Source organism: Rhineura floridana, chromosome 1 (assembly GCF_030035675.1).
Source record: "Rhineura floridana isolate rRhiFlo1 chromosome 1, rRhiFlo1.hap2, whole genome shotgun sequence".
NCBI classification, from domain to species: Eukaryota; Metazoa; Chordata; class Lepidosauria; order Squamata; family Rhineuridae; genus Rhineura; species Rhineura floridana.
Window position 1 is genome coordinate 71,036,610 of NC_084480.1, and position 12,714 is coordinate 71,049,323.

Here is a 12,714-nt window from a genome sequence, read left to right on the forward strand (position 1 = left end):
TTATTTTTATATATTATCTTTTGGGATTCTTATCCTTAGATAAGAAACATAACTGCAATTAAGTCAGGAGGAATCACAGGAGTCTAATGCCACTAAAAGGTGCTTCCTTGAACTACTGTCTGCTGGAACGCCTCTCCCGATATGAACCTGTCCGTACACTGCGTTCTACATTGAAGGCCCTCCTCCGAGTTCCAACTCAGAGAGAAGCTCGGAGGGTGGTAACAAGAACTAGGGCCTTCTCAGTGTTGGCCCCCGAACTGTGGAACAGTCTCCCCAATGAGGTGCGCTTGGCGCCGACGCTGCTATCTTTTCGGCGCCAAGTTAAAACTTTCCTCTTTTCTAAGGCATTTTAATCTAATTTTAATCTTATTTAGTTTTAAATTTCCTGTAATTGATTTTAGATTTTCATTATTCTGTATGTGTTTTTGCTGTATTATTATGGATTCTTATCGTATGTATTTTGTATTTTTGCTGTACACCGCCCAGAGAGCTATGCTAGTGGGGCGGTATAAAAATATAACAAAATAAATAAATAAATAAATACTATACAAAAAATATTTGGCTCTTCAGTCTGTTAAGAGGAAACAAACTCAAATGTGGGTACTGCAAAATAGAAGCTACAGTCTATAATCTGTGGCAAGACTGGCTATTAAGGCCACACTGAAGCAGCGCTGCTGCATCCAGTATTCATTTGAAATAAAAAGGAACCACCTTTTTATGCTAGTTTTAAAAACAAATGCTTCTGATTCAAAAACATGTTGCTTACTAGAAAGGAAGCAGAGAAGAGGACTAACTAGCATTCAATCAATGCAATTCAAAAAAGCGGAGGAAGTCTAGAATTTACAGAAGAAAAACAAAGGGAGTTGAGTACTTCTGCTTAAGAGAAGTCTTTTTGTTTCTTATAAGAACTACATTGAACAGCGCACAACTCTTGAAATACAACATCCATGGGAACCCTAACACCTGACAGCCAATATGAACATGGAGAATATCCCTCTAAATACAAAATCACAGCTCCCACACAGAATAACAAGTTACTTCCCTCGGAGACAGAGTCTCCTGTAAATGTTTGCAACAATAGTTTAAAAAGTTAATATTTATATCCATCTAAAGATTCTGAAACTATGTCTTAAGCCTCCAAGATATAAACAAAATAAGGATTTTAAAATACAAAATCCTGTTAGTAATTTAAAATTGAATGTGAAAATATATCCTAAGAGATCTCTCACTTCTATACACAATGTACTTATCCACAGTTTTGACTTCCATTCTAAAAAATGATTTATGCTACTGTTACACACATTCAAAAGACAGAAATCAAGAGCTAGGAGCAATGGTTTTAAACCGCGAACTCAAGCCCCATTTATTATAATTTCCTCTAATTTTCAATAGTATCATGCACCCTAAAAATAGTATGTCGTTATGACCACACATCAGGGCCTTTATTGATCATGCCTTCATTAACTACAATACCATGCTTAACTAATACATCCAGGTAGCAGTTATAACTGAATGGCAGAATTTGAACATGCACTCTTGATTGCCTGCTAATGCCTTGCTTTCAGTATCCAGTAGAGATGGGAGAGAATTTTGATTCAGTTCACATTTCAAGCCAAACTTATCAAATTCGCACTTACCGAAACAATATGAGAACCAAAATACAGAAATCCTTTGAAATTTGCACTTATTCGAATTCTGCAATGTAGTTCACCAACCAAACAATGTTTACAAACTTACATATATTAGGGGAAAGTGTGCATAAAAATGAATATATGAGTGAAAATAACGTGCAAAATGCATTATATGACGAGAAATAGCTTGTAAAAATTTGTACATTAGTCAAAACTGCATACAAAAATACATTTATTAGGAGAAATTCACATTAAAATGCTGGAGAATTTTCATGATTTTTTTTTTAAATTGCTGCAGAAATGTGGAAAACTTAAGATTTGGAAAAATTTGAAACAGAGAATTGAACTTGACAGATCATTTTCAAATGGGAAGTAAAAGCTACACGTTGAACTGCTCATGTTACCTAATGCATCAAATCCACATCTTTCACAAGTATTACCTGTTTGCCAAGATAGCAGGTCTTGGCATGCAAGAGTGCGGTATGTTGATTTTGTGATCTTGGCTGCAAGCCAAACATGCTTAATCCATCAACCACAATTTCAGAAGCCTTGTAGCTGTACAATTCCAAGCTGCTGATACAAAGTGTGTTAATTGTTTGTTTGTCTGTTGGCTAAAATGAAAAAAATGTACAGAAAAAAGTATATCACATAATATGTTCCTGTTCTAATGACACATTTTAAATAACAAAATAAATTTCAAAAGAGAAGTCCTATGTTTCTTAGAGTATATTGAAATTTTCCCACCACCACAAGATGTTGACTGGTGTGTCAACTCCTTTTCTAACTGAAGTGTCAGCAGTATGCTTCAGCAGCTCTATTTCTCTGTAACATCTGAATCAGGAGAGGCCATGCAAGTAATAGACCACTGTCTAAATTCGGTGGTGGGCTAGATGAGGGCCAATAAACTGAATCTGAATCCTAGCAAGACAGAAACACTGTGGGTTGGTGGTTCCCGAGTTGAGATAGTTTGTCACTTGTCTGCTTTGGATGAACAGGTTCATAGTCTGGGGATGCTCCTGGATCCATCTTTGTCATTGGAGGCCCAGGTGACCTCAGTGGCTAGGAGTGCCCTTGAAATCTCTGCCCTTGAAACAGCCCATAAAAACAAAGGTGGCTCTAAGATATACCACAAGCTAACAGCAAAACATACAGAGCTGCAGGCTTATGGCATAGACGCTATTCATAAGTCTCTCATATATACAAAACATAAATAATTTATTTCCAATACTTTGAATTCGGAAACAAGAACTCTAAGCTCTTAGGCAACGCAGGGTGCAAACGGAGACTGAGAAATGTTCTTTCTAGTGTGCTCCCTCACGAAGGCAAAAAATGTTGTACCATGACTGATATTAGTTCTGCATTTGCTGATTTTTACACTAATCTGTATGCTACAGACTCAGCGGAAGATTTTTCTAATGACACATTTTTAACAGACTTTATTTATTATTTAATTTATATCTCACCCTTCCTCCCAGCAGGAGCCCAGGATTTTCAAATTCCCCCATTGAGCCTGGAGCATAGAGAATACTTAAATAGTCCTATTCTTTCCGAAGAAATAGAAGTCACTATAAAACATCTGAAAAATGGAAAGACTCCAGGTCTTGATGGCTTTGGTGCAGAATTTTATAAGGCATTTATTGGAATTCTCCTTCCTCATCTACAAGCACTGATGAATGGAATTATGAAGGGAGATAGGATCCCAGTGACCTGGAAACAAGCTAGAATAATTGTCATTCCTAAGCCTCATAAAGATCTGTGTTCCCTGGGGTCCGATCGCCCAATAGCTCTCCTGAATCAAGATGCTAAGCTACTTACTTCGATAATGGCTCAGAGACTAAATGTCTTTATCTCTAGATCAGCCTTTCCCAACCAGTGTGCCTCCAGATGTTGTTGGACCACAATTCCCATCTTTCCTGACCATTGGCAATGCTGGCTGCAGCTGATGGGAGTTGTGGTCCAACAACATCTAGAGGCACACTGGTTGGGAAAGGCTGCTCTAGATACATTCACACAAATCAGACAAGTTTTATTCCTAAGCAGAAACTTTCAGATGATGTAAGACAGGTTCTTAATATTGTCCATCATAGTTCACGAACAGGCACTCCTCTTGCACTACTTTCCCCTAGATGCTTTCAAAGCCTTTGACTGTCTTGAATGGCCTTTACTCCACTTATTAACTAAATTAGATTTTGGTCCTTACTTCCTTAATGTCATTCATCAGTTTTATTCTGGTTCCCAAGCAACAATTCGTATCAATGGATTTGATTCTCCTTTTATTAATTTAACAAGAGGCACCAAGGAGGTATGCCCTTTATCTCCTATATTATTTGCAATTGCAATAGAAGTACTGGCCGATAAGTTTAGAGCAGACCCAAATATTAAAGGTTTGGTTATTAATGGCGAAGAGCACCTTATCAACCTCTTCGTGGATGATGTACTCCTATTTTTAAAAGAACATCCTGACGTGCTCCCACGGCTACAAACCCATTTAGCTAATTTTAAAGAAGTGGCGGGGTTAGAAATCAACTACAGAAAGTCAGAACCTTTTTGCATCAATTGCCCCTTATGAGCACAGGCTCACCTGAGTGATGTATTTGGTCTGCTGCTGGTGTTTGGTGGCTTTAAATATCTAGGGGTAACTATTACTGAAGACTTAAAATAATTTAAAAAGTGTAACTGATCCATTAATACGATTTAATAAAACTGAGCTTTATTCTTGGAAAAACCTTTCCCTTTCTTGGCTTGGCAGAGTGGCTGCAATGAAAATGGCCATTCTGCCCAAATTCCTCTTCCAAACTCTCCCCATTTATCTCCCTGAGACACTCCTACAGAAATGGCAACAAATGCTTGACTGTAATGTCAGTAAACATTCACACTTAAGTAAAGCAGTTCTGTATCGCTCGAGTAATAAGGGAGGTTTTGGCATGCCAAATCTGCAACTGTATTATGAAGCACTGCAGATTAAACAACTAGCTCAAATGATTTGTTTTGATCCAAGTATACCTTGGATTTCAATGGAAATTACTTCGGAAGTGAAATGTCCATCAATATGATTACTCTCTTTGTCACCATTGTCTAAATGTGCTCTTTCCTCAATCACACACCCTTTCTTGAACGGCACCTTGACAATCTGAACTCGATGGGTCTGAAAACCAGTACCTTGGCTGTTCCTTCTTCTTCCATTCCTGGATCACTAGATCATTCCTAGATCACTATTGACAAATATAGACAATTTGAAGGCTGGGAGCAGAGGTCATTGCTAACGATACAAGATTTATTTGATCGAGGACGTCCTTTACAAATTTCTCCGTTAGAAAAACGTCTCTTGGTTTAAGAGTCAACTGGTATATAATCTTATAAGTATCTTCTTTTATAAACATAATTTACAAAGCAGAAGGTTTGCCACATTCTTTGACATCCTATGAAGCCCTGTGTAAACAGGGAACTTCTAGCCCAAAAGGCGCTATCTCTATAATTTATAGCCTCCTATTAGAGTTTAAATATGGAAAAGAAAATTCAGCACATAAAGCTTGGGTGAAAGATCTGGGGAGGGAAATCACAGAACAGGAATGGAGTGATATATGGGTAGGCCAACACTCAAGAGCCACCTCAGCCCTCATCAAAGAAAATGCTTTGAAAGTTATACATCAGTGGTACCTCACTCTAGTCAAAACTGAACTATATAAACTCCTCACTCTCCCATCTGTGCTGGAGGGGATGCCCGATCCGTGGCTTTTTCCTACATTTATAGTGGGACTGCAATAAAATGAGACAATTCTGGAGAGACGTTTTTCAAATTGCTAGTAAAATTTTTAAAGCTATAATTATCCCAGATCTGGCCTTGGCACTTATTTTCCTTAAAGGGGGTTCCATTGTTCCTAAAACTCAGATGTCTCTTCTATCCAGATTCCTACTTGCAGCGAGGCTTGAAATAGGCAAAAAGTGGAAGGGGGTAGAACATTTATCGATAAAAAATTGGTTTTCCAGATTTTGGCAACTTGCACTAAATGAAAAATCAACTCGAGCAAAAAAAAAAAGCTTGCGGGGAGACATCCTCTGATATTTTTACTCCAACATGGTATCCCTTTTTATGTTATGCTATCGAAGATGGGGCAGAAGCGAGACCACCCTCATCATTAACTTCTTTTTGGTGGGATGTGTACCCTGCTTTTTAATTCTATTATTCTGCTTTCTGGTATTCTTTCTGTTTTATATATAAAGCTTCTGTTTCTGAATGCACTCTTTTTCTATTTTATATAGAGTGACATGTTTATTGTACTTTGATTGTTGTTTTACTTTGTTGTTACATTTACTAGAAATCTCAACAAAACACTTTTCACAAAATATATTTTAGATTGTAAACCTGCAAGGTGGGGACTGCCTTGTTTGTTGTTGATCTGGGACCTTTCTTGCCTAAAAACGGTAAAAATGCTGTATACAAATAAACAAACAAATGTGCATCTCTCCAAAGACTCCTCTAGAATCAAACTACAATTTTCAAGCAGTACTCAAATGCACCAAATATATTATTTTTCTTTCAGCAAAAATAGGCCTTAGGCTGCAGTCCTATACAAACTTACCTGAGAATAAGAGTCACTGAGTTCCCTGGACCATACACTGCATAACATTACAATGTTAATAGTTATATAATCAATATTTTTCCCAAATGTTACTGAAATCTAACATTTTAACAAGTGCAAATAATACATATAAATTGGCACTTGTGGACTTTCAATTGACACACTGAATTAAATGCTACTTCCTGCATAGTTCTAGAGAAGGTTACAACAAAGAGGTCTCACTGAGGGATGTGCTTTTTTTTTTTTTTGCTTTGCCCTCTACCTTCTGTTGTAGGACCTACCTGCCTCAAAGCAATTGAAAACTCACACCTTTTCTTCATCCTGAATCCAGGAGAAAGCCTAACAGAAAGCAGTCATTACAAGGAAACAGGGAAGAGGAAGATAATACAATTTGCAATAACCATCCTTCCTCCCAACTCTGGAGATGGTGTTGTGTTTACTTCTCCTGATCAGTTTGACCGCCTCTAACACATCTGCTCAGGAGCTGAAAAATGGCAATTGCCCTCTCTGAATTCATAAATAAAGTAACATGCAAGCTGACAAACAACTACAAGGGGAAAATATATGTGCCTTTCATAAGCAAGACAAATCACTTGTTCTTACTGAACGCTTCCAGCAGGAGCTCACTAATTCGGTATTTATTTGCAGAGCATAAGCACTGTGTCCAAAGCAGTACATTAAGAGAGATCTGAGCCATCCGGTTGCTTTGATTAGGTTATTCAACCCAGAGTTACCTAAGATTCAGTGGCACATTTCTGAAATAAAGAACTGTTTGTATGGAAAACAGCTTAACAATAATTCTTAGATTTATTGGTGCTTCTTACTCTGAACATTTCTTTTAGGCTGAAAAACTAAGCTTGAGTTACGAAACATAGCAATCATTTAACAAAAGGTTTCATGTGCTTTTCTCTTACTCCACAGTATTTAAAAACAAAAATGCTACTACAGTGTATTTTGAGTTTCTTTTTGATTTGGGTATTCAGTCCTGAGATTTATATTGGACTAGGAGCTTCCTGAATTACAAAGTCTACCAGTTCAATCGTAAGCCTCTTAAAGCAAGTTTGGTAGTGAACAATTCTGCACCGAACACCTTAACAGCATATAGCAGTAGAACCATTATTTTGTTGAAGCTCCAGGCAATGACAAACAAGAAGAATCAGATAGGAACATTTTAGACATAAGTTCAAGTGAACAAATGAGTATGGTCCTCCATCCCTAATCAGCAATGCAGATACCAAATCACTCAGAGACAATGATCTCTTGACTGGGAATCCAGATCTTAGAATTCTCCAAGAATCAGTGTCACAGAGTGGAGAGCGGCTAATTCTGGGCCTCTATACATGAATATGAAGCATCTGCATAACAGGTAACCTTTAAGAATTTTCTGCTTGAATCAGGAATGCTTCAGATGCTACCAGTTTCCTACACAGATTCCATGGAATGTATTTCTATGTAGAACAAAACATACAAATTGCGTGCACATGTGATTATCATATACACTTAATATTTCACTGTGTGTGCATATGCTTGGAAGAAGTGGCCAGTTCCACATAATTTTCATGCTTTCCATTCACACAAAACTGCTGTCCAAGCAGGTAATTCATCATATTGTTTATCTGTCTGCCTCCACCTACAAGATTTCAAGCCAACTCCAGCATTCCTGCTAATTAGATGTGGGCCCCATAGTCAGCAGGAGCCTCAACTTCCATAATGGAAAAGCAATTACTATTCTGCCTTTCCAAGTCTCTCTCTGCATAGGTGTCAAGGTGAAAGAGTCCAAGGAACTTCTGCAGCTGAATTTCAAAGATGACACGATCACAATACAGAATTAGGGGTAACTAGCAACACAAACATTTAATGCATAGTATCACCAAGTTGGAAAAGAACATATAACTAAGTTCCATTCACAAATCAGCTTCTGACAGTTTTCAAGTGTCCTTTTTTATGTTCATAGTATTTCCTACATTCCTCTAAAGCAGGAAGGAGAAAACTGTAGCCCTTGAGATGTTGCTGGATTTCAACTCCCATCAACCCCAGCCAGCATAGCCAGTGGTCAAGGATGATGGAAGACTACCAGCATCTACAGCAGTGGTCCCATGGTTTACCATGGGAAGTCAGCTTTGTCCTGCTAGTCCTGATAACAACATAAGAACCCAAGAAGAGCCTGCTGGATCAGGCCAATGGCCCATCTAGTCCAGTATCCTGCTCTCACAGTGCCAACCAGTTGCCCATGGGAAGTCCACAAGCAGGACGTGAGTGCAAAAGCACTCTCCGCTCATGTGGTTTCCTGCAACTGGTATTCAGAAGCATATCACCTCTGATTATGGAGGCAGAACATAGCCATCATGTCTAGTGATGGCATGACTGTAGAGACACAATGGTTAAAGACATAATAACCCTGTTTTCCCCAATGCCAATCCTAAACCAAAGCCTAGGCTACAATCCTGTACCCAGTCACCTGGGAGTAAGCCTCATTAAACACAAAGAGACTGACTGGAAGTAAGCATGCATACCATTGTACTGTAAGTTAATTACAGAGTGAATTTGGAGAGATAATTATTTAATACCCCCCTGCGTAGTAGTATTTGCAGAAAACAACTTCTAGGAAGTACCCTGTTCTCACACAAACCCACCACAGGAAAGAGGTATACTGGTTGCTAGGTAAAAAGGAAGAGGAAACTATGGGAATTCTAAGGAAAACAAGGAAATAAGACAGAAGCAGGAAAAAGTGCACTAAGTGGGAGGTTAAAGCAGATGCTGTTTAGGACCCTAGGGATTCCTACTGCATGATGTCCCAACAACTCACTTATCAATCATAACTCTGACTTAATTAATTGGCTAAAAACAATTGACAGGCAGGAGCAGCCTGGCTGGCTCATTTCACAGAAATCGCTTAGAAAGGGACCTGCACATTTTGCTTCATGACTTCCTTTCTAGGAAAGCTAACACTGGAGTGGTACTGAGGGCAGACCATGCCAGATTAGGGGAACACGGGATAGATGCCTAGTATCCATCCCATGTTCTGGGTCTGTCCAAAACCAGACGATAACTGGGGGATGCAGGATTCCTACCGACCTTCGACTGTTGTTGTGTAATGCCAGGTCTGTAGTACAAAAAACATCACACATCCATGATATAAACTTGGATGGACAGGCAGACCTGGCATGTATTACGGAGACCTGGTTGGATGAGGCCTCAGCTCCCACTCTTGAGGCCATGTGTCCACCGGGTTTCCGTTATGCACAGCAGCCGAGGGTGGGAAGGTGGGGAGGGGGTGTGGCAGTCATCTATCGGGAGTCTTTAGTTTTTACCAGACCTCCTCTACTTAGGACTAAGTTTGTTGATTGCATGTACTGGAGGTTGGGCCCGAAGGGCAGTTTGGGGATCCTGCTGGTGTACCGCCCACCCCGCTGCACAGCAGACTCCCTGGCCGAGGTGCTAGAGGTGGTCTCGGCTGTACAGGCATTGTCTCCAGAATTATTGGTGCTGGGTGACTTCAACGTGCATGCCGAGACCACTCTCACTGGGGCCCCTCGGGATTTCCTGGAAACCATGGTTTCCTGGGAACTGCACCTTAGTAATATTGGACCCACCCATGTAGCCGGTCATGCTCTCGACCTTATGTTTGTCCTGAGAGGGGAGGGAAGTGCTCTGAAGTTGGGGGTGATCTCTTCCACCCCTGTGTCATGGTCAGATCACTACCTGGTAAACATAGACTTCTTGATGCCTCACACCCTCCGCAGGGGTAAAGGACCTATTAGAATGGTCCGCCCCAGACGCCTGATGGATCCAGAAGGATTCCTGACTGCGCTTGGGGAATTGGAACCTGCTGAAGGCCGCTCGGTTGATACCCTGGTGTCGGAGTGGAATGAAGGGATCACCAGGGCTCTGGACCGGGTGGCACCGAAACGTCCTCTCCCCCTGAACAGAACTCAGTTAGCACCATGGTACACACCACAGTTGCGAAATCTGAGACAGGTGGTGAGACGACTAGAACGCCGGTGGCGGAAATCCCGTTCCGAAGATGTCCGGACACAGGTTAGAGCAGCAGTAACTGCCTACCAAGTGGCAATAAAGGCAGAAAAGAAGAGGTTCTTTGCTGCCTCTATTGCGTCAGCAGAGTGCTGTCCCAGGAGGTTGTTCCAAGTGGTCCGAAGCCTGGTCGGTCCAGTTGCTCAGGAACCCTTGGAACAGTCCAAGGCCTCCTGTGACAACTTAGCAAAGCACTTCGCTGACAAAATCGAACATTTACGGAGCTCGATCCCGTACGCTGTGGATGCAGTGAATGAATCAGAGTTGGCCAGTTGCAAGCCAGTCAAATGGGATCGATTTCAGCCTCTCCCTTCTGAGGATGTGGACAAGGTGCTCTCGACTGTGAAGCCTACCACCTGTCTAAATGATCCTTGTCCATTGTGGCTCCTCGTGAGCTGCAAAGAGAAACTGGGCGAGGGGATCAAGGCGGTGGTCAATGCATCCTTGAAGGAGGGTGTAATGCCATTAGCCCTCAAGGAGGCAATTGTAAAGCCCATCTTAAAGAAGTCCTCCTTGGATCCCCAGGTTTTGAATAACTTTCGCCCAATTTCGAATTTACCATTCTTGGGCAAGGTCATTGAGCGAGTGGTGGCTAATCAGTTGTCGACACACTTGGATGAAACGGATTATTTGGATCCATACCAATCGGGTTTCAGGACTGGACATGGAACTGAAACAGCCTTGGTCACTCTGGTTGATGATATGAGGAGGGCATTAGATAGGGGAGAATTCACCTTTCTTGTCCTCCTCGATCTCTCAGCGGCTTTTGATACTGTTGACCACAGTATCCTTCTACATCGCCTGGAGGGATTGGGAATAGGAGGCACTGTATTGCAGTGGTTCCATTCCTTTCTCTCTGATAGGCATCAACAGGTAGCATTGGGGGAGGAGGTTTCAGACCCTTGGCCTCTCGATTTTGGTGTGCCACAGGGCTCTATCCTCTCTCCCATGCTATTTAATATCTATATGAAGCCGCTGGGGGCAATCATTAGGAGATTTGGGCTGCAGTGTCACCAATATGCGGACGACACTCAGCTCTATCTCTCGTTTAAATCTTCACCAGAGTTGGCTGTGGAGACCATGTCCAAGTGTCTGGAATCCGTGAGTGGATGGATGGGATGGATGGGAAGGAACAGGTTGAAGTTAAATCCCGATAAGACTGAGGTGCTGCTTGTGGGAGTCAGGGGAAGGTTGGGAAATGTTGACCTGATGTTCAACGGGGTGAGAATGCCCCTAAAGGACCAGGTCCGCAGCCTTGGGGTTGTTCTTGATTCCAAGCTGTCCATGGAGGCTCAGATTTCAGCAGTGAGCCGGGCAGCTTGGTATCAATTACACCTCATTCGTAGGCTGCAACCCTACCTCCCTGTTCATCAGCTCCCACTGGTAGTACATGCCCTGGTCACCTCTCGTTTAGACTACTGTAATGCGCTCTACGTGGGGTTACCCTTGAAAACGGTCCGGAAATTACAACTGATACAAAATGCTGCGGCTCGACTACTCACAAATTGTCGCCGCCGGGAACATATCACCCCAGTGTTGTTCGATCTTCACTGGATTCCTTTTGTTTTCCGGGCTCAATTCAAGGTGTTGGTATTAACCTTTAAATCCCTACACGGTTTTGGACCAGTTTACCTGATGGAGCGCCTCCAATGCCACCAATTATGCCGCCCGACAAGATCAGCCACTCAGGGCCTTCTCTCAATCCCACCAACTAAAACAGCTAGGTTGGTGGGGACTAGGGAGAGGGCATTTTCAGTGGCGGCCCCCACTCTCTGGAACTCCCTCCCGTATGATCTTTGGCATGCCCCTTCCCTGAATGTATTCCGCAAAGCCTTGAAGACCTGGCTGTTCAGACAGGCCTTTGGGACTTCCGGGGAGGGTTAATTTTTTAGGACTAATTGCCTATTACTCTGAACTGCTATTGTTCTTTATTTATAGTTTTACTGTTATATGTATTTTATGTGTATTTTATTATGATGCATTTATTGCAACTAAATTGTACGTCGCCTAGAGTGGCCATCGGCCAGATAGGCGGCTTATAAATAAAATTATTATTATTGTTGTTGTTGTTGTTATTATTATTATTATTATTATTATAACACTTACTTTAAAAAAAATGGAAGCTGAAGAGTCAGGGACCCCTTCCTGGGGGCACTAGTGATAGCTTTTGCGGCCACTGGTTTAATGGCCCCCAATCTAAAAGGACACAGTTTCCCCATCCCTGCTCCAAGGAATAACTTAAAACTGAGAACTACAGAAATATACTGGCATGCTAGTTACGTCAAACTAACATGCGAAATTCAAGCCACACATTGCCCCTTTAGATTTTCTAGGCCATAATGTTTTGGAGGCAGAGCTTTGTGCATACCATGGACTGCAAAAAAGACAAATAATTGGGTGTTAGAACAAATTAAACCAGAACTATCACTAGAAGCTAAAATGATGAGAGTGAGGTTATCATACTTTGGACA

At 41.4% G+C, this 12,714-nt stretch overlaps 1 protein-coding gene across 4 annotated transcripts in view; it reads right to left on the bottom strand.

Annotated features, from left to right (window-relative positions):
* The window catches only part of EFNA5 (ephrin A5), a 344,842-nt gene that overhangs the window by 175,997 nt on the left and 156,131 nt on the right, over positions 1 to 12,714 (bottom strand). The window contains exon 1 of one of the 4 annotated variants that reach the window (XM_061623621.1): positions 2,072 to 2,115. The exons of the other annotated variants lie outside the window; for them this stretch is intronic. Within the exon in view, the coding sequence (XP_061479605.1) occupies positions 2,072 to 2,100 (29 nt within the window). The 5' untranslated portion in view covers positions 2,101 to 2,115. Of the gene's footprint in view, positions 1 to 2,071; positions 2,116 to 12,714 lie in introns of those variants that run through there. 4 annotated transcript variants of the gene reach the window in all.